At 40.4% G+C, this 22,713-nt stretch overlaps 2 protein-coding genes across 7 annotated transcripts in view; both read left to right on the top strand.

The window, feature by feature from the left end:
• LOC120553207 (thyrotropin-releasing hormone-degrading ectoenzyme-like) overlaps positions 1 to 22,713 on the top strand; it is a 265,616-nt gene that overhangs the window by 27,476 nt on the left and 215,427 nt on the right. For all 5 annotated transcript variants that reach the window (XM_039791371.1, XM_039791372.1, XM_039791373.1 and 2 more), the window contains one exon: positions 6,825 to 7,101. In XM_039791371.1, the coding sequence (XP_039647305.1) occupies positions 6,825 to 7,101 (277 nt within the window). The remainder of the gene's footprint in view (positions 1 to 6,824; positions 7,102 to 22,713) is intronic.
• Positions 14,991 to 20,491, top strand: LOC120553208. 2 transcript variants are annotated; one of them, XM_039791376.1, is made up of 8 exons: positions 14,991 to 15,358; positions 16,250 to 16,543; positions 16,826 to 16,989; positions 17,280 to 17,376; positions 17,892 to 18,236; positions 19,300 to 19,450; positions 19,925 to 20,034; positions 20,138 to 20,491. In XM_039791376.1, exons 2-8 carry the CDS (start codon positions 16,346 to 16,348, stop codon positions 20,465 to 20,467), a joined length of 1,395 nt encoding a protein of 464 aa, XP_039647310.1. In that variant the 5' UTR covers positions 14,991 to 15,358; positions 16,250 to 16,345; the 3' UTR covers positions 20,468 to 20,491. The 2 variants fall into 2 exon arrangements, with proteins under 2 accessions (XP_039647310.1, XP_039647309.1); XM_039791375.1 differs by having other exon boundaries at positions 14,991 to 16,543.

Genomic DNA, 22,713 nt, shown 5'->3' with positions numbered 1-22,713 from the left:
TCAGAGATTAATGACCAATGAAATTACTGATTTAGCGGGGGGGGGGGGTTAACACTTTTGCAAGACACTGTATCCATGTCATTCTCATAAGGAGCTGAGCCCCCAAAAGGTCTGATCCTAGAATCTCCCCTGGGAACAACTCACCTCTTGCTTTTGGAACCAGTTTGTCTTGACGCAAACTTAGTTGGTTTTTGTATTTTAATTCCTGGCTGCAGTTTGTGCTGCAGCTTAACCTCTACTTGGTATCTGCTTCTTGGCCTTTTTCTGGTGAAGGATTTCAGCCGTGTAACGTCCCTGTCTGTCCTGTCCTGTACTACCTTGCACTAATGGCCATGAAGGACAGCGGCGTATGTATTTCCTTGTTGCACATGATTAATTGTTCCTGCTTCAGTGGCCACCAGTTAAACCCTTAAAGAGACGGTAGCGGATTACTCAAACTTTCTGACGATTGCTTGTCAAATATTTCATTTCCCGTGTGAGCGGCGCAAACTGTTTTTTCATTGGTCAGTTGTGGGTCACGGCCCACAGAAAGGAATAGGAAGCAAAGCAACAACCTCCTTTTCTCCTCCTCCTTCCTTCTTTTCTCTCCACCCCCTAATCTCCTACATCCTCACTTTCTTCTCCGTCGCTCCATCAATAAACGAGAACAACTGATATCTGATCTAACCCCCCCCCCTTCCATTAGTCACATATATATTTTACACCAAACATGATGAATCAGCCTCTTCACCGGCTTCCTGCGTAAAACTATAGCTGCAGCAACACGCACGCACGCACGCACGCACGCACGCACGCACGCACGCACGCACGCACGCACACAGCATTCTTCAATGTGAACATGGGGATTTGCAATTTGAGATGTTGCTTGAAGAGGTTGGTGTGTGTGTGTGTGTGTGTGTGTGTGTGTGTGTGTGTGTGTGTGTGTGTGTGTGTGTGTGTGTGTGTGTGTGTGAGATACATATAGAACTGTAACACATACAGACAATGACGTGTGTGTGTTGCTCTTCTTCTGTGATAATTACAAACTTTACAGCAGGAAATTATGTCATCTCTTTTTTTTCCTTTTCTTGGTGTTCGGGAGTCGAAGCTAAGCGTTGCCACATGAATTTGTGTGTGTGTGTGTGTGTGTGTGTGTGTGTGTGTGTGTTCTGTGTCGAGGTTGTCCGGGGCAACGCTGTCAGCTTGGTTGTCAATCAGGACTACTGTGACAACAAGCATTACCTTGGCAGCGACGACTGTTGGCAACCTGCAGGATGTCAAGTCGCATGAGTATGTTAATGTTTTTTTGTTTTTTTAGCTTCCACGCAGGCGTGTGTGTGTGTGTGTGTGTGTGTGTGTGTTACAGACTCATCCTCTCGTCTAATAGATTCTCTCTTTATCTCGGCCCTCTCAGGCTTTCTCCATTATTCTCTCTCTCTTTCTGTCTGACTCGCTCGCCCTCTGTTTATTATTCGGTTTCCCCCCCCCCCTTCCCTCCTCTCTCCCCTCCATCATCATCTCTTCACACCTCGTTTCAGTTTCTTTCTTCTTCTCACTGCCTATGTTGTCCACCTCTTCCACTTTCTATTCAATTCCTCCTACCTCCATTCCTCCTCTTCCTCCTTTTTCTACCTCCCCCTCCCATCTTCCTCCTCTTAATCTTTCCTTGATGTTCTCCTCTCTTTATCCTCTCAATCATCTTTTCTGTCTTTCTCTCTCCTCCCAATGCTTCCCTGCCTCCTACCCTTTTTCTTCCTCCTTTTTTCCTTCCTCTCCTCCTCTTTTCCTCACATATCGTCTCTGCTTTCATCTGCTTCTACTTCTCCCCCTCTTCCTCCTCTAAAGTCCTTCCTTTATGTTCTCCTCTTTCTCTTCTCTTCTCATTTCCATATTTCTTCATCTCACCATACCTCTACTGTCAACATCTTTCTCTTTCTAGTACTCTTCTAACTCCTCCTCATACCTAGGGTTGGGTATCGTTAACTGAAAAATGACATCAAAGATGTAATATGTTTACCAGCGATCACGTGCAGTGAATGGTTAATCTGCTTTTAAGTCCGTTTTGGTGAGCCCAGAGGGAAAATATGGCGTTTTAAAAGTAGCCTACGTTTACGGTAGCTAGCTAACGGTAGACTACAGAGAGAGGGGGATATTTTTACGTCCGTTTCGGAGCGACGGAGGGAACATTTTTCTGTCGACGCATTAAGTGGAACCGAAATGAGGAACCGAAATTTGCGTTCTAATCCGGTCCGATTCCTACCATAGTGGAACCGGGTTTCGGTACCCAACCCTACTCATATCCCTTCACTATCTCCTCTTCCTCTTGTCCTCTTTCTCTTATTTTTCCTCTCCTTTTGTCTTACACTTCTTCAACTTTCTCTCCTCTTCTTTTTGTCCCTTTTCTTCACCTCTTATTTTGTTCTCCTTCCTTTACTCTTCCTCCTTCTCTTCCAGCTCTTTATCATCTCTCCACACCTCCTTTTCTTATTTCTTCTTCTTCATGTACACTATCTCTTGTCCACCTCTTCCTCCTCTTTTTTTTCTCTCCTTCTCCTCTCCCCTGTCCTCCTCACATCCTCCTCTCCCCCTTCAACTCTCTCCTCCTCCTCTCTCATCTCCTCTTGTTCTTCTCTTCTTCAGCTTCCCCTCTCATCCTCCTCTTCCACGTCTTTCTCCCATTTCTCTTTCTCCCTCATTATCAACTCTCTTCTCTGCCTCTATTCTTCCTCTTTATCTTCCTCCCCCAGTATACCTCCTCTGTTTTGAATTAGTGCTTTGTGGTGGCTTCTGATATTTTTCTCCTCTTTTCTGCTCCATCGTTCTTTTACTTCACTTTTGTTGCCTCTTTATTTGCCTCTTCCTCTTTCCTCCTCGTCTCCACCTCTCTCTCTCTCTCTCTCTCTCTCTCTCTCTCTCTCTGTGTCTTTCATCTTCCACCCTTTCCCTTCCTCTTCTCTTCCACTCCCACCTGTACTTTCTCCCATCCTCTCTGCCTCCCACTCTTATTCCTTTCATCTCTTCCTCCACAAACACCCGGAGAAAAATGCACAAGAAAGAAAAAGAAAGTTTTCAGAGGGATTATTTCCTGGAGTTTTAATTTCATCCTGTTTCTGTCAAGTAGCTGACAGACGCACGTAACAAAGCTCCGATATGAAAACATTCAACTCGGCTTAAAGAAATCGGGAGGAAACAGAAAACGTCCTCGTGTTTATTTTGGATTATCTCTTTCTGTCGAAGCTTCTTTATTCCACACTGAACGAGAAAACCTGAAGACGTCAAAATGTCTTCCCGTAAAAAGTTCTGCTTGCAGACAGCCGACTTCAGAAGATTATCCTCATCCTTCAACCCTGTGAACTCTGATTCCACCTCAAATGTCTTCTTTGATAGCTTTGAAATGTTCAAGGACTAAAACAAAACCCAGCTTCATACGACGGCATCACATATTCTCTATGGATTTATTCCAGAAGAGTTCAACGTGTCGGAGCTTTGACCCGGAGCCAGAGAGCATTTAAAGCCAAACATGAGAATATGATGAATTGAATCAGTGTAGTCACTTCATAGGCCATTTAATGCTACAGCAATTCTGCCTCACTAGACATTTCATTTAAAGCCATCATTTGGATTCAAGGCCAAATGTGGAGCAAAGTGTTGTTCGTCAATATAATGAGATCTGATCTGTGGGTCAGTGGAGAGTCAGGCTGGGCTCTGTGTAAAGAGAGAGTTCAGATGTTTTGAAGTGTGGTTGTATGAGCTACTTCACCACAGTCGGTGTGTTAGCTACAATCGATGGAGGTCGGTACGCCCCCAATTTGGAGTAGCTGTAGTGCTAAGCAATGTCCTGCTGTGGATGGGGGGCAGCAGCTAAACGCACCTAAAGTGTAAGCTATGTTTAGAATATTTTAACTGCATTCCCTTGCTGTCAGACAGCCCTTTATGATGGCCAGTGTTTCCTTCTGGATTTCTTTTTAGCAGAGGCAGCAGGTCTGTCTGAACAACAATCCCCCCCGCGCCCCGCCACCAAAATTTTTTATGTATGACACTTCACTGCAACACAAATATATTTATTCACCTCTATTCACACACAATGAGGCATATTTTCAGTTATGATTGAACTGCATTTTTTGAGGAACTATAGGGCGCTTAACATCTACAACAGGTCTACACTTAGAACGGACCCACCGCGGTGACGTTTTTGGTGGAGCTGTTCGTTTGATAGTCGACTCGAAAGAATGCGAACGTTTTGACAAACTCCATCAACACAACAGTATGTGGAGTTAAACTGGACGGGCCCAATAACCTCTGAATAGTTCTTCTTGTTGTTAAATTGCAATGTGATAGGCAGGATCATTTAAAAGGCAACCGCGACTACATTTCTTTTGTACAGCCATATTTCTGATACCGTGGTGGCAGAAATTTTGCCATGGTGGGCCGCCACTACAGAATCAATATAGAGGAAACACTGATGGGTAACCGAAGCCGTTATCTCTGCTCTCTTCAAAGCCACCAGACTCCTTTGACAGAAACAATAATTTTACCTTGCAGAGGACGGGAGTTGCTGCTCTACCGCTGTCTCCGCTGAGAGGGTTTGTGGCAAGAGAAAGGAAGCTAATTAGACTGAAAGTAATGCGGACCTGGCCCGATGTTAGTTTCTTGGACCCGAATGGACCCAGGGGGACCTGGTTTAAAGTGAAACTATAACTTTTAAAAGAAAGAATAACCGTATCTTCCTGTAACAAATGAAAAGTGAATTCCTAGGCAATCAAATTGAAACTTGATACTGTTGTATAATCAACATTACTGAGTCCGTTCAGTGTGTTTCTAGTTTTTGTTAGTCACGCCAAAGACATGATGATGCACAGTTAAGGTTTTCTGGCTGACTCTCTGTGCCACTTTTCATCATTCACATCCTGTAGTTGCCTCTTGAGATGATCAATACCACTCTCATGTCTGTACTAAGTATGAGGCTACAGCCAGCAGCCGGCTCATTTAGCTTAGCATGAAGACTAATCAGGGGGACAAACAGCTATCCTGGCTCTGCCCAAAGGTAACAACATCTCTAAAGCTCATTAATAAACAGGTTGTTTGTCATTCGTTTAATCTCCGCACAAAAAACGTTGTAGGGGGGTATGTGCCAAACTAACATTAAGTTTTCAGATGTGATTTATGATCAACACATGAACCTGACCTCCAGTCAAATCAAGATCTAGTAAACATCCGACCAGGGCTCAAAGTGGCCTATTTCTGGGTCATTTTATGGGCAGTTGGAGAGTGAAGGACTCGGATAGATGGTGTTTGCAATGCTGACATCATTCCCTGAACCATTCGCTCTCACCATCTGGAGAGAGCAACATTGACTACATTTACATGCACATAATATTCCGGTTTTATCCCTTATTCCGAAAAAGACGATATTCTAACTAAGCTGTTTACATGGCTAATGAAACTGAATATTCAGCTAATATTCCCGTTCACATGTAGCCGTGCAAAATACGATTTATTTTTATTTTTTTTCAAAGTTTACCAGCAATGGCGGACTTGTTGGACCGTGTGAACACAGCGTGCCTCTTTCATTCCTTCACCCAGCTTCTTGAAAAGGTCGGCGTAGCGTAAATTTTAGATCGCGCCCAAAAAATCAATCTCGACCTGTGCATGTTGTGTCACATATTAACTGTAATTATGAGCCCGAGCCCGATTTTAAACCCGACAATTTTTTAATACGTGGGCCGTTATAACTGATGTTCTCAACTACAATTCGGAGTTGTTTGAACTACAGAAATCTATTTAGAATGATCTTAATGAATAATGCAAAAAGGACGAAGCCTGTAAACTGAGTTGTTTGTTTATTCATAATGGAGTGGATCGCAAATGGATCCGAATGAAGAAACGTAAAAAAAGACCTCGACCCTAGCTCCCTCAGTCAAACAAGGCAGCAACATAATCAAAGCCCCGGAACCATATAGGAGACTTTCTTGTCTCGATCACCTAATTAATACTGTCCTTGGCCACGGTCTGCACGTGCCAGATATAGGAGAGACCATATCTGCTGCTGAAGGACTCGTGAGGTATCTGAAACAATCTGGCCTGGTTGTGCAATTATCCAAGACGGTGCTACAGATGGGGGAGACACGATTTAGCACAGTTTACCTCCCACTCAAGTCAGTGCAGGACATATACCCAGACCTATGAATAAATGGAATAAATAACCAGAATATGCTGTTAACATGACCTGTATCAAATTCAGAATAATGTCATATTCGGAATAATAGTGGAATATTGGTGAGCATGTAAACGTACTGCTTGTTTACGGTTTATTTAGAAGGATTCCCCTGTATCGGTCTTTGCTGTTGAACTTTACTAACGCACGGACACGCTCACAGACACACATAAGGCTTATCACGGCACGTATCCATAGTAAATTAGTAAATGGTGCTTTTAATGTTTACGCTCCCGACCGATGGAACTGGCTTCTCTCAAATTACAACAACCCGTTTCCACTGGGACGTTTAAGGTGATGCTTGAAAAGGTTACATCAGTGATTCGATTTTATTGTTTATTTACATGTCATTTTGTGGTTGTTCCTTTTTTAATGTTTTTTTCTCTTTTTACATATTGTATTGGGTATTGTTTTTTGATCAGATTTTTTTTGTGATCGTATTTATTTGTACTGTTTTTTTTGGGTTTTTTTTGGCTGTAATTAGGGCGTCATTGGAAAAGATAGCTTGTTCTAAATGGCCCTCTCTGAATATATAGAGGTTATAAGGTAATAATTTGAAGCCCCTCTGAAAGTTCATTAATCTTTTTTTATTTAACAATAACACAGCTCCCTTTCTTTTGTCCCCTCCCAGTTACCTGGCCGTGACTCAGTTCAGTCCCATCCACGCCCGGAAGGCCTTCCCCTGCTTCGACGAGCCCATCTACAAGGCCACGTTCTCCCTCACCCTGCGCCACGACCCGCAGTACACCTCGCTCTCCAACATGCCCGTGGAGAGCAGCTCGCTGTCGGACGAGGACGGATGGGTGACCAACCGCTTCGCCCGCACGCCGCGCATGTCCACGTACTACCTGGCATGGGCCGTCTGCAACTTCACCTACAGAGAGACGCAGACCGACAGCGGCGTGACGGTCAGTCTCAACATACACAAAACCAAAAAAACACCAGTGCTGCAATGGTTCCTTTTTAAAGCAGCTTTAGTTTGTTCAGGAAGGAAAGATCGTAAGCCTCTCGGAACAGCCTTTTTAAACGCAACGCACACTAGGGCTGGGCGATATGGTGACAATCAAGCAACGATGTTGTAGTGGTGGTGCTTTCACAAAATATTTACACAATGAGATTTTTGATAAATAATCATAAGTAATGTGGATCTAATGACTAAGTGTATAAAGGCAAATAATAGAAAGGTTACAACAGCCTGGTAATCACTTTACTGTAATGCAGCCTTTAAAACCAGGAAAGACGACACTTATGCCATATTACGATATCATGATATCCAAAATCTAAGACGATATCTAGTCTCATATCATGATATCGATATAATATCGATATATTGCCCAGCTCTAACTCACACATGCAGAATAATTCAGTTTCAGAACCGATGATTGGAAGAGTAAAACCAGGAGAAGAAAGAGAAGGAAATATAACTAACACATCCGACAATGTAGTGGCAGCTTGTTAAAAACCTTCCTCGCCACTTCTTGCAGGTTGTAAAGGGTTCAGACTCATGTACGCCACCATGTCCAACTTCAACAGGCATGGCTGTCCAATAATGACGAGGCTCCTAGAGAGTCAAACGCGGTTAATTCCACAGATATGATCAAAAATAAAGTATCCATATGCAATACTAGATTATCAAAAGCTGACCTCATGAAGAAATGTACTTTCCTATAACTAAAATACAATTTGTGGTCTGAAAAACTGTTGCTCCATCCTTCTCCGTTGAAGCTTACTGTAACTTGTAGTAACTCCACTTAAAGAAGCCAACCCAAAATTTGTCCAAAAGCAGCACAGACTAGGGGAGCACGAGTCTTAACAGGGCAAAACCCACATCAAAGCACATTCAACAACATGACAAATAACCTGCATTTTAATGTATATTATATATTTAAATTTCATAACAATTTACTTTTGCAAAAAAAACTGTATACAATACATGGCACTAACAAATAAAATAAATTGATATAAGATCAAACTCATGGTGATAATAAAACTCAGCAAGTAAAAATCATTACAAAGGTATTTTCTAACTCTAATCTCTCGTAATTCTAACTTAATTTTCTGCTTGTCTTCTGATTTAAAAAAAATCCTGCTTTTATTTTATTTTCAAAAGACTTACCCTGTGTGTTCTCTCTCTCTCTCTCTCTCTCTCTCTCTCTCTCTCTCCTTCTGGAACTCCTGTTTGTCTCGACGCTGAGAGAGAGATAAAGAAAGCTCTGTGGATAGAACAGGAAATACAGAAGCTCGTTATCTCGACATGAGGACACCTTTAATGCCCTGACCCCCTCTAAGCTGTTTCATGTCATTAAATCCTTATCTCCGGGGTTAAAACACTAAATATCTTGATTATGAAGTTGCGAGAGCTTGATATCTAAGAGTATCAAGAAGAGAAAGACGGTGGTACCAGGGAGTTAATATAGCCTGTGGAAACAATTGTGTAGTTGAGGAAATACTTTAGGAGAATAGTAGACACGGTCCTTCCCCAAAAAACGCTCCCAGACGTCGTTTTGTACAATTAGCAATTACAGCCTTCCGTTTCTAGTGGCGGTGCCTTCTAGTGGGTCAAACAAACACAGGACTTTCACCCGGAAGAGTGGGGTTTGAGTCAACGGCCAGTTTTTTTTTTAACGTTACGAATGTCAAGTTCAGCATCACATGCATAACTTTCAGGAAGTGAATTAACTTCTGATTCTAACCAAGGAGGGGTAAACAAGCATCCGGATAGCATACCTCCTATGTGGAGATTCTGAGGCTAACAAGCCATCACCTCCCGTTAGCATCCCATTGACTCCTGTTCATTTTGGTGTCACTTTGACCGCGAATAACTTTATGTCTGAAGCGTTTAAAGACTCTATTTGTCCATTGTTTATTTCTAAAGAAACGCGACAATGTATAAAAGGCTCCATTACCTTGTATCTCACATTATGGCCCCGTAGCAGACGTTTTTGTAAAAATAGGCTAACGATTGTGTCAAAGCCAAGCAACTATCTGTCGCACAGTAGAGAAATTACCGTATAGTCAGGAGAAGCTCGCAGGCGATTGGGGGGACTTGGAGGCATCATACAGTCGAGGGAGAAGCCCATAGAGAGTCCATGAAAGCATCGCAACAAAATATTTCAGCAACGTTTTGCTCCTGCTCCTATGCTCATGGACAGCTCCAACTCACGTTCTCCGTCTCTGTAAGATTGGGAATGATTGAGATTTCTCTTGGCACAGCTACCAGAAGACTTATAACTTTCAGACAGGTTGCTCACGTCACATCTACGTCGTCAAGCTCAGTTTGAGGCTGCGCAGTAACGCTCAGCCATTACCGGAAAAGTGCTTCTAATTGACTTCACTGGTCTCAGTGGAAGTCTACGGCGTCGCTGTGTCCATTTCTTTTACTGTCTATTATTATAACCCAAACCATCATTCTTTTTTCTTTTTTTTCAAGTTTTGGTGCCTAAAGCTAACCAAACTGAGAAATGAGGTTGTCCTTCCGCCACCGCTTTGGGCGTTATTTTATGAAACGCTCCTGTGGGTCGTATAAGAGGGTAGGGATCAAACTACTCATATCGCCATATGCTTTGGAGGCCTTAGAGAGCATGTGTTAATATGTTAAGCATGTACAGTCAGCGTGTGCGTGTTCTGGTTGTATCTAGGGTTAGCCTAGGTGAAACCTAATCTTGATGCACTAAATATTGGCATAGCCAGGAATTAATTTTACACTATAAAAATCATCAGCGGTTACAAGTTGCTAGTCCTTAAAAACCAAAATGATTAGCATTTAAAGTACAAATTGAATCTGTGTGCCAAGGAATAAAGGCAGTCTTTTGCTTATACAAACGTGAGTCCGGAGTTGGCCTTCGGTAATGTCCCAATGTTCTTAGTGCAACACAGAAAGTTCAGATTGATGGTATTCACATGGGACTAGTATTACCAGGTGACCTCATATGATTTTAAAATGACCCCCACACGTCTATGTTTCGTGATGAGCAAAATCTTTATTTACACAAATTTATTGACCTTACCCGCTGGACATCATGTCAAGACTAATAAACTTTAATTTATAATTGCCAACGCAGCCAGTATGACTCCGAATCATCCAGATGCCGACCTCCACAATCATTACAAATTACTAGAGGTCCCCAGGTAATACTAGTCCCGTGTGAAGAGGGCTTAGTCCTATCTGGGAGATAATCATGCTCTAATTATGGGAAATACAGTCAATAGAACATTTAGATTCAGTGGATTACGCTGTGGACCCTGCTTTGTTTTAGCCTAGATTTGCACCTTTTTCTTCTGGTTTCAAAGCAGGCGTTAAGTGTATTTAGCTAAGTTTGACAGGTTTTAGTTGTCATGTTGATAAAATGACACATTACAGTTTTTATCACATGAAAACAATGCTTTATATCTCCAGAAACTATCTTAATTAAGTGATTATATAATCAGGACAACTGGCTCGAAAATACTATAAATGAACACCATTCTCCTTCTCTAGATAATGAATGACTCAAAATCTCGATAACAGATTTAATGCTTCCAAATGATATAACAAAGTCAGATAGCAGCTTTTTTTGTCTCAGAATAATACAGTAATTAAGATGCAAACTTGATAACCGTTTGGTATCTCGAGATTCAAGATAATTAACTTGCTTCTGTACAGAGGTCGATGTGGCTTCATTATTTCCTTTTCTGCCAGCTCATGTGGCCCATATGTGACTGCCAAATATGGGGACATATATGTGCGGGTTTAGGGTTCAGAGGTTTTCAAATTGTGACACTGTCGTAATCCCCCTCAGCGATAATTGAGAAAACTGTGCCCACAGGTTTTCAACACAGAACAAATATTTGTATATGAATGGGTGGAGGACAGTGGCACTAATCCAGGTGTCGGTAGTGTCCCCATGTTTGTTTTTTTTGGTTTTATTCTTTATCTAAGTTATTTTTAGGAAACAATTGTGCTCCCAGTTTTGGAACTACTATAACATTAAAATATATTTAAAATATACTTGATGTATTCAGTGAGTTACGCTGCGGACCCCGCTTTATTTTAGCCTCTATTTCTTTACATTCTGACACATTGGAAGCATTAAAAGTATGCTGAATTATCTATTAGCAGCTCCTGTTGGCAGTGTACCCATGGATGCACAGACAACTATCAGTGGATTAATCGCCCGCTTTGAATGTTATCAGCTGAATAAATTGACATATCAGTTATCACTACCATAGATATGAGGCTGCAGGGCCCTAATGTAACTCCTAGTCGGCTCAGTAGGCCGTTATCATCCATTGGTAAGCTGGATCACCCATCCACGTCAATATTAAATGCTCAGAGCAACCGTTCGACCTCCGTGAGATGACGTAGTATAAAGATTCAAATTCCACGTAAGGTTGGGGTGGTGGATGGGTCAAACGAACGCAGGACTCTCACCAGAGGCGCCGGTGTTCGTGTCCTGTGTGTAAGGTCGTAGGCTAAGTCACGTGAGTTAACTTTCTTATGTAACGTTCCTGACGTAACGTTGACCACAAACGGAAGTTGCATAACAAACAGTTATTTTAACCCAAACCACGATCTTTTCCTAAACCTAACCATGTTTGGTTAACCAAGTAATGTTAGATTTGTTTGAAATCGCCAAGAGGTCCTGACCATGCTAGGGGCGACCGTTCCAATAACTGCCTTCTGAGGGCGATAGGTGTAGCAGGCTTCTTCTGACCCATATCTGCGAGGCTGATAACCACTCATAACATCCATTCAATGGAGGGAACACTTTTGAAACACATGGATTACTTTAAAACTCAAGAAAACTTAAAAACACGATGGTTCGTAGGCAAGTTGTGAAGTTAGGAGCACCTTTATTCTATGGTTTCTAAGCAGGTTAATGGATGATTATTAGCAATGGACAGTAAATGTTATCTACCCTCTGAAAGGGAAAGTCGCACTGAATCAAACAATATGTGTATCATGTCTGTGTGTTCAGGTTTTACAGAGCTATGACTCTAAACATGAGTGTGATTTAGGACTAATTGCAGCGATTGGTCACTAAGGTTTTTAAAGTACTTTAATTGTGGCACAGCTGCTGCTGACCGTGTTGATCAGCAGCCAAACCACAATAAATGACTTCCAGTATTTTTAGAACACCTGCATGAACCTGTCCCTTTCACCTCGTGCAATAGCCTATCTTTGCCTCACGGTTTGAAAACAAATGAATTATTAATCATTTAAGCCAACAATCGGCTCCACCTGGAACCTTGGCTGTTCTATCACTTTTATTTCTACGTTTCACACTGTTTATCATGTCCGTCATGTCTGTTATGATTCTGATTTGAAAGTCAAAACCTTCCACTGCTGTATTCGGCTGATATCCCATCATCCTTTAACGACCATAACATTGAAATATATGCACACGCACGCGTCCAACGCTCCTATACAAGGACAAATGCATGCACAACCTTGTTTCCTCCTCCTCCTCCTTCTTTTTCTTCTTCCCTTCCTCCCATCATCTCTCTATCAGTGTAATTACAGCTCATCCATCTCGTCTGCCAGAAACCCAAGGACAGCACTCCAAAACACACACACACACACACACACACACACACACACACACACACACACACACACACACACACACACACACACACACACACACACACACACACACACACACACACACACACGCCTGTGCCTCCTTGTTACTGAAAGATAATTTTGGTGAATTGCTGTTTTAATGACAAATCATATCTGGGTCATTTATAACCATCACCAGTCTCCTACACTGTGTGTGTTGAGTGATATTAGGGTGGAATCAGTCAGGCGTTTAAGTTTTAGTCTGTAATGAATACATTAATCTTTTTTTTGTCCTTTCCATAATTAAAATTAAAAAAGTACCGCTTCCATTATTTCAAAATCATCAGAGATGAATACAAAGGTTACACGTTGTAACTCTGGTTCGGCTTCAGGTGCTACGGACTCTACAGGTGTGCGATCGCTCTCCTTTCAGTGCAGCACATTGACATTTTGAAAGATTTTCTGTATCTAGCTGCCATGATGTCTGAATGTTCTTCCTACAGTCTGTCTTCTGATTGTGTGAGGATTGCATACGATTCTGGATACACAGTCTGCAATCCGATACAAAATAATACGGATACATTTATGATAAGATACAAAATGTAATTTAAAACTGATTCAATATGATTTGATTTGTCGGATCTGTGGTTGTGCATCGGGTACCCATTCCTCTCACTCTTGTGTCTGCTTTCGGTATGTATCACTTCATCTTTATTTGTATATATCATATATATATCTATATGTTAATCCTCTGATAGAATGACTGGTCCAGTGTGCTTCGTGCAGTGTGATCCCCGTGATCCTGCACACTATATGCCTGCACAGATAATGGATATTAATGGATTTTCCAGAACATCAAGATGTGCTCCCATTTCCCACCAGCCGACACTACTTAAAGCTGATGTTTCCAAGATATGAGAGATTAGCGAATTACTTGGTAATTCATACACTTGCATCTCTGTAAGATATCACTCGCAGACATTAAGCCTCTTCCAAACACTCGCATTTTGGGTGATTCCATATGCATCATTACAGTACTTGGTAATAATTAAATTAATGGCTAAAGTAAAGTGCTTATTCTCCTGCACTCTTAGAAGGGTTGTGTTAAAAAAGACACAAAAAATGTGTTGTTACATATTTTACACATTTTGTGCAAATATCAACATAAAATGTGTAAAAAGCGTAAAAATATCTTGACACAGTGCATGTGTTGGCCAATTTAACACAATTTTTGTGTTATTTCGGCCCAACAACAGCCTCACCAAAAACAAGTATCTCAGTAACTGTGTTGGTCCTGTTTTTAAATTAAATTGTAGGCCTGTTTTTATGTTACTCAATTAAATTGTAGGCCTATATCAACTATAAAAGCCAAATGACATGTCCAGTTATTGGTCTTTTTCTTACCCTCATCATAATCTTCATCAAATCACCAATAATATTTCAAGATTTATTGGGCCAACATGCGTATAGTTTACAAAATTTGAAAAGAGGTGTATCCTAATGTAATTAAACTGATATTTCTCAATTGTGAGTATGGTATTAGTATAGAAACTAGGCCTATATAAATGATGGGCATTGATAACCCCTAACCACACAAAACATAGTTATAATTTAGACATAAACTAGCAAATAAAATCCTAAAAGTAGAAAATGAAATAAATGAAAAATGCAGATAATGACAAAGCCACAACATGAATCTAATCCTGCCCAGCAACGTGACGTATTAGTGCAGCCGGAACAGAAAAAAAAACTTCTTCCGCCACAGAGACAAAGACAAAGGGAGACAACGATGGAGGCTGCATGGCCTGGTATGTCGTCAGACACTTCGGTAGGTATCCATTACTAGTTGATCTTAATGTAATTTTTCATGTAATGAAAAATATGTCAACGTTATGAAATATGGAATATATGAGGATTTTGGAGTAAGGACCATACAGTTGGTTAGGCAGAAGGTAATGCTAAATTTAGCTAGCTAACGTTAGCTAGAGAGCCAATGCTAATGCGACCATTCTTGTTAAGTTATAATTGTTTTTCTTGGTAACGTAACTGTTAGCTAGCTATTTTATTGACATATCAAGTCAATCTGATCATATTTAATTGAGTGTTTATTCAAAGTGTTGTTAATGTTAGTTGTTGGCTGGATTCTCCATTCCACGCGTAAATCTCATATTCAAGTAGCTAAGTTAACATTTAGCTATGCCGGGTTCAATTCCAAATTAGCTTTCTAAGCGGAAAAACTGCCATCTTTAGCGTTTCGGGCTTTCCTGATGGAGTTGTATGTATTTTTAAAGTCGATGGTCTCCTCTATAAAACACATCTGGTGTAATTTATTATGTAGGTTAGCTAGTTTCTGACATTTAACTGGCTGGCTGTTCCAAATGTCTCGAGCTAGCTAGCTAATTATTAACGTTACCTTGGCTAAATACAGTAACTTAAAGTAATGTTAACTAATATTCCTGCAGGCTTTAAAAAGCCACACCCGACTGGGGTGTGGCTGTTTAACGTTAACAGTTTAAACAGTTTAAAGTGTCACTGTTTAGTTTTTGCTGAAATCACACGGGTCCAGAGCATGACGCTGCCAGGGACTTCTCACCCAAGCTATAACGCTAACAAGTGTTAAGGTAAATTCGGCATGTATAACGTTATAATACACCAACTAACTAAATACTATTTTAAAGTAAATCCACGATAACCTTTACGTTTTGTTCAGCATTAACTGTAACATAAAGTAACGTTACTTAAGTTACACCAAACGTCCATTGTGGTTTTAAAGTTTATTTTTGCTGTATTTATTATCAAAATTACACCACGTAAAATTCGTTTGCGAGTGGCGCAAGTTACCAGCTCTATTTATAAAGTCGGCATGAAACGTGGTAACGTTAATATAATAACGTTAGGTTAGAAGTTAGCGGTTCAAAAGCGACTCATAACACAGCCATTAATGTGAACGTTAGCTAACGTCTGATAACATCAAGTTGCTGCAGTTGCTCTGCCGTTATTGGAAACCCCGTAACAAGTGGTGCACCTAACAGTTGAGTTGTTACTTTATTTCGTATCTATGAGCCATATGCCCGTTGTATGCTTGTAGCTCAGCTGTGTGTTATTTTAACCAGTAACGTTATGTTGAACGCGCTGGAAACAGTGTGTGTGTGTGTGTGTGTGTGTGTGTGTGTGTGTGTGTGTGTGTGTGTATGTCTCGTTAGCCCCAAATATCTCATAAAGCTGGGAATATTGCACAGCTAGTCAATGGAGTGCCCATGCCTTGTGTTACTGCCACAAAAACAGGAAGAATTTCTGAGTATGATGTCGCCTCTCTGCCTTCTCTTATCAGACTTATTAAGCTACCAGCAGTTCTGTGTGAGGTAAAAACTAAGCTTAAGCTACAGTTAGCAGTGTTCTGATATTTATATATTGCGGCAGCTGATATGAAATATACATTGGATATAGATGTGAATGTCTGTGTTGACTGTGCAAATTACCTTGCTTATTTAGCTATGTATTACTTTTTTCAGCTCACATATGACAACCTGGAATCTATCAAAGTCCTTGTTACCAGTTTTAAAGATGAGAAAGAGACTTGTAAAAAAATTCTCTATGTTAACAGTGCCATGGATCTCGTAGATCAAAGCCTCGCCCAGCAAACGGGCTGTGTGCTTGATAGATTATTAAAGTATAACACTGATTTCATGGAATATATTGATGTTGACACCAATGTAGACGTAAAGGACTTTGATAGATTCCATGTCTTCATGTCAGCAAGAGGACCCCAGATGGAAACCTGTCTTAGGGAGACTAATCAAAATCAGGTACACTTTGCAATACTACAGTTGCCAAAGGCATCTTTTAAATGCATCACATTGTAGAGGTAATGAATTAAGCATAAATAGATATTCTTTTAGAAATGTACAACTACATTGAGATGAGCATATATTGGGCAGCTGGGTAAGGTGTCGATGAATGACCAGTATGTACTAAAGATAAGAATTAGGCTTCTTGATTAAATGCTTGCCTCTAAGTTCTGTTGAATTTGTTTGTCAAGACCTTGAATATGACTGCAATAAAATGCATCTCTTGTTGCCTCTACTCAGCCTACCACTAACATGGAAGAACACAGTCAGCCCCTCCAGTCACTACTTCAGAAGAAAGCTCCACAGATTCTTACAGAGTATGAGACTACAGGTATCCTGTCAGTGCCATTGAGGAAGCTCCTTGTGAAGACGTGCATAGGAGATTTGGTGGAGAGGTGTGGTTTGTAAGTATCTATTTTTCTTTTAACTGTATTTTAATTTTGTAATTAAGTTTCTTGCTGTTTTTACCTTTTTATATCTGGTCATTTGTTTGATGTGTTTTATTGTCTTTGCTCTTGTAAAGGCACTTTGTAACATTGTTTTGAAACGTGGTCTAAAAATTTGATTATTATTGCACCATACCACACTTTGGCATGAATATCTAACTTTAAAAATATTTTTCACTGAAACAAAAACAACCATATACCTGTATCACTGAATGAGGAAGTGGCAATGTTTTTGTCCTATTTTACAGTTACCCTCTTAGTGCAGAGAAGTTGGCTGTAGCGAAAAGCATCATCACCACCTTCCCATCCCTGAGTGTCAGAGTAGAAGGACAACGGGAAGGATTTGTAAGTACTGGTTTTTAAGTACTAGTATTTTTATAATGTACGTTCCGCACTCCTCTTCATCTAATTTAGAATAATAATACTCTGCTGCCAAGCTTCTAACAAACCAAATGCTGCACTCACATTCCTTTTTGATTTTTGACATCATTATACTGGTTCCCAGTTTGTTTTAGAATTGACTTTTTAAATAATATTAATTTCACCATAAGGCTCTAGAATACATTGTTGAACTTACTGTGCTTCAAGAGGTCATCAGAGCAGTGCAGTATCCTTTGTGAGTGTTTAGTAGGTGAAGATAATCGCATATCTATATTTTATGGTAACTTTAATCTCATGATTATTTTTTAAGGGTTGATCTTACTGCTCTACAACATATATCTTCCATAGCCTATAACCACAGCCTTTGTTCTGTTTAAAATAAAATTGCCTGCAAATGTCTAATCTGTTTGCTTGCGACCCACATTCCACTATGGAGAACTGAAAAATTGTTGTTCACTGATATCTCCTTTCATTCTCAGGAGCATTACTATGATCCAGTCTCTCACTGTGGATTCCTAGAGACTAAACTACGCAACCTTAGACGCAATCTTGAGCAAGGGCAGAGGCGTTACAGGAAGCGAAAAGTGACCAATGACTGCACTGGACCCGAGAAGCCTGATACAACAGAGGATGGGCATGCCAGCAGCACAAATGAGTGGGCCACCTTGATTAAACGGTTGCGGCCCTCAGCTGAGAACCTTTCAGCGATCAAGTCAGGCATGGAGAAAACATACACATGTCGCAGATCCTGGATTACTAAGGACTCCCCCACTGTTGCCGAAATATTCAACGAGTACCCACGGTTTTTGGACATGCCAAGTCTGGTAGGTTGCTTCCTTCCTTGGTGACTGGCTTATTTAGTCCCACTCCTCTCAAATGGGATGAACTCACAAAATGATTGCATGGTTTCTGTGCAGCAAATATAAAACAAAAAGAAACTATTAAATTCCACAGTACCTGCAAAGGGTGACATTCACACCTAACTGTGCTTCACAAAACATCAGCTCTGGGATGGGAGGTGCGCGCAGCTCTACAATTAAACTTCAACCCATTTAAATAGTAAAAAATAAATTCAAAATCAATATATGGCAGTCAGCGTTGATATTGTGGTGGGCCGCCACAAATAAATCAATGTATGGCTATCAATGCACTGCAACACTGTATTTTAACTAGCATGCCTTATGTTAAGGCCGGTTACACAATGGATGCGTCGTGCGAGCGTGTCAGCTGCGTGGCGTGTCCGTTTATATTTCGGCTCCCATGTTAACAGGCGCGGCTCGAGCCGCCCCGAAAACGCGTGCCTTCTAGAAATAGAACAGACGCCTATTTTTCACGCGACACGCCAGCGTGTTGGAAGCATTTCCAGGCAAAATAGAATAGGAAAAGATGTTTATGTCTTTTAGACACAAATACATATTAATAAATGACATGTTGATGTTTGAAAGTCTCGAGGTTTTGAAATAAATGCAGATATGTAAATGTAATTTAAAAAACTATTTTCTAATATGTCACCTGTCAATACAGAATCAAATATTCTGGAGACTATTTTGCCGTCAATACTGCCGACGTTGTCTTTGCTGTAATCAAATCAAATCAGAATATATTTATGTTTCATTTTATCAATGGGAAACATCCATGTGTACAGACGAGGCTAGCAGCAGCAGCGCTGCGTCAGACACCTTTCTGGTGTGCAAAGAGATAGGTGTGCAGCACCACATGAATTCAAACGCACCTAATGACAGATGTTTTCAGCTTGCTACGCTGCCAGCAAGTGGCCAAAATATAAAATAAATACAGCTTTACTTTTCAGTTACCTGATTTAATGCTGTGAGTTTGTTAATATTTGGTAGGTTGATTGTAATGTGTTTTTATTCTCCTCTGTGTAAGCTGGACTCAGAGTTTGGCAAACTTACAGGCGGAAAGACGGACCTCTTTTTACGAAGATGGGAGGCCAACATCATTCCCAAACTCAAATCAGTGGCTGCCTTGGAACCAAGAGTGTCCTCTCTGTTGAAGGGTATTGAAGAGAAAACTGAAGGTATTTTTCTGTAAACACAAACTCCTAGAAGCCTTGAGTGTGATGCCAGAAAGTTAAAAAAAAACATCAAATTAAGTTGTCTTGTTATTCTGTTCTTACTTGGCTAATTAACAAGTGAATGTTAAAAATATGTCACGAGCATTATTTCAAAAGGGGTTATATATTTTAAATTTTGTTCTTCTAATAAATATTTTTGGCTGCCTATATTATTAAATTGTTAGACACCCCTCCTATGGTAAATGGGTAATTTTATTATGTTCATTCATGTTGGCGTGGAGTGATCAATATGGAAAGTGAATTAAAGTCATATGTGCATTTTTCACATAGAAGCCAAATGACATTCTCTCTACCAGTCTCTACCAGAGAGGGCACTAAAGAATTCTTAAGCCGCCAAAAAAGTAGAGACGACAAGTCATTTCAGTGGCACACTCCATTAATTGCATTTCTGTATTTTAATTTGTTTTTCATTGACAGATGACACGTGCTACACTTTCCTAGTGTTGCTAACACACCTGCTGCCCCCGGTTGGTGCCAGTCGTTGCAGTCTGAGATCTGCAATAACCCACCTGGTTGATTTTACACCAGTATGTATTTAGTAAAGTTCAGATTGCATTTACTCAAAGATAGCCTTTGTCGCAACGTTGCTGATCAATTAACTAACATATCTTTTTCTTTACTTTCTTTAAGCCTGGAACAAGTATTGCATCACTTTGCAATGATCCTGCAGCACCATCCACAACTCACCAACCACAGCTGATATGCATCGGTGATCTGAAGTGTACAACCAAGCAGTATGTCATTGTTGCTAAGAATGACAAAGTAACCATTCCTCTGGATGATGGCCTGACGTGTTCTGTGGATAAGCTTTTTAAACTGTACTGGGTGTGTAATTTGTCATACCCAGCACCACTCAGCTCTGTCTTCACCTTCTTTGAGTATGTCTACGACCTGCCATTCTCTACACAAAGGAAAACCAAAGTACTGGAGCTGATTTCACAGCTTAAAGCATGCAAGTAAAGCAAAATGTTCACCTGTCCAAAATGTGGAGAATCTGTGTTCACAGAGGTAAGAAACCTCATTTGGCATCTTCGTGAGATACATTGCTTATCAGATGGACAAAACATGACGATTATATGCAGCCAAGCCGGCTGCCCAAGGACATATCATAATTTACACTCATTTTCAAAACATCTCCATAGAGCTCATTCTACACAATCAACAAACGTTGTCTCAGTTCAACACATTTACCAGGGAGGAGCGTTGAACAATTTAGTTGAAACTGATGATCCTATTTCTGATATTTTGGAGATGTCCACTGATGCTGTAGCATCAGAGTCAAGGAAACGGTCTGATCTTGGTGACTGTGCAGCCTCTTTTGTGGCCCAGATGTATGCGTCGTCAAATGTGACTTTAACAGATGTGACAAGGAGTGTTAACTGTACAAAGGAGTTGCTTGAGAGAACTGTAGACAGTTTGCAACAGTCAACTGCTTCTTTGTTGAGTAGTTTGGATGTACCACATGACAGTGAGGCTGTTCAAGCATTAATGGAGGAGTTTGAACATGCTAAACACATATTTAAAGATGTGGACACACAATATAAAATGAACAAGTACTTCACTGAGAAGTTTTCCTTTGTTAAACCAAAAGAAATTTTCCTGGGTCACAGGTCTGATACTGTAAGAAAGGATGGTCAGATGAAACAGATTTTGGCAGCAGACACATGTCAGTACATATCCATCATTGAAACTTTAACGTTTCTATTCAAACATAATGATATGCAGGACTTGTTTCTACAGAATAAGAAGAGCACTGATGACAAGATGCGTGATTACTGTGATGGCTCTCAGTTCTCCTCACACCTGTTGTTTAATATGTCCCCTGATGCTCTTCAAATACAACTTTATTTTGATGACTTCGAAACAACAAATCCTTTGGGTTCCAAGACAAAAATACATAAGCTAGGAGCTGTGTATTTTACCTTGAAGAATTTCCCAACAGAGTGTAATTCCTCACTTGCGAATATTCACCTGTGTCTTCTTTTCAACTCAATTGACAGAGAGGTGTATGGATTTGACAAGATTTTGCAACCACTTCTGGATGACCTAAGATTTCTTGAAAATTCTGGTTTAACAGTGGAGTTAAGAGGTAAAAGCCATCAACTCTATGGCACAGTTTGCCTGTTAACGGCAGATAATTTGGCCATGCATTCACTTTGTGGATACCTTGAAAGTTTTTCTGCAAACAAATTCTGTCAATTTTGCATGATTGACAAAAAAACTGCACAATTTAGATATGATGAGGATGAAGTTGAGTTGCGCACCAAAGACAGTTATCAGCACCATGTCAGCCTAAATGAACCAAGCACAACAGGTGTGAAAGGGGACTCCTGCTTGAATAAGCTTCAGTATTTTCATGTAACAGAGAACATAAGTGTTGATATCATGCATGATATACTTGAAGGAGTAGCCCCTTTAGAGGTAAAATTAATGCTGCGCCACTTTATTTTTGAGGAGAAGCTGATTACTTTGGAACAGCTGAATGACCGAATTTCAAGTTTTCAGTATGGATATGGAAATGTAAAAAACAAACCAAGTGTCATAATGAACTTGAGATCCAATGAGAATGCAGTTAAACAGACGGCATCTCAAATGTGGTGCCTTTTACTGGTCTTGCCCTTCTTATTAGGAGGTCTTGTAGACAGAAAAAGTCAACATTGGCATTTATTTATTCTACTTAGGGAAATATGCAGCATCATCTTTGCCCCAGTTGTTACAAATGGGCTTGCTGTATACCTAAAAGAGCTGATAAAAGAGCACCATACTCTCTTCAGACTACTTTATGACAAAAATCTCATTCCAAAACATCATTTTATGATACATTATCCGAGGATGATGATTTTGTTTGGTCCTCTGTCTAAACTTTGGTGCATGCGATTTGAAGCCAAGCACAATCCATTTAAAAGACTAGCACATGCCGTTTGTAACTTTAAAAATGTGTCAAAGACATTGGCTTTCAAACATCAGGTTCAACAGATGTATCACTATAAGCATTGTGATAATATATCTAAGAAAATAGATGTGACCAATGCCTATCTTGTTAGTGTAGGGTCATTGAAAAAAGCTGATGTTTTGTTAGAAAACTTGAGGTTAACCCTTGAAACTGACCTTTCTTTGACCAGTACCATATTTGTGTCTCACAGTGTTGATGTGTATGGCCAGGCTTATAGAACTGGTTCTGTACTGCCACTGAGAATGGACCATAG

Source organism: Perca fluviatilis, chromosome 23 (genome assembly GCF_010015445.1).
Source record: "Perca fluviatilis chromosome 23, GENO_Pfluv_1.0, whole genome shotgun sequence".
Taxonomy (NCBI): domain Eukaryota; kingdom Metazoa; phylum Chordata; class Actinopteri; order Perciformes; family Percidae; genus Perca; species Perca fluviatilis.
Note: the sequence above shows the minus strand (reverse complement) of the source record. Positions and strands in the feature narration are given on the sequence as shown.

Bases quoted from the DNA above. Each gene is read 5' to 3' on its own strand.
- LOC120553208 (XM_039791375.1), top strand. From the start codon at position 16,163: ATGAAATATACATTGGATATAGATGTGAATGTCTGTGTTGACTGTGCA. The intron at 19,451-19,924 runs GTATTTTTCTGT...TTTCATTGACAG, and splicing joins TATTGAAGAGAAAACTGAAG to ATGACACGTGCTACACTTTC. The intron at 20,035-20,137 runs GTATGTATTTAG...ACTTTCTTTAAG, and splicing joins ACCTGGTTGATTTTACACCA to CCTGGAACAAGTATTGCATC.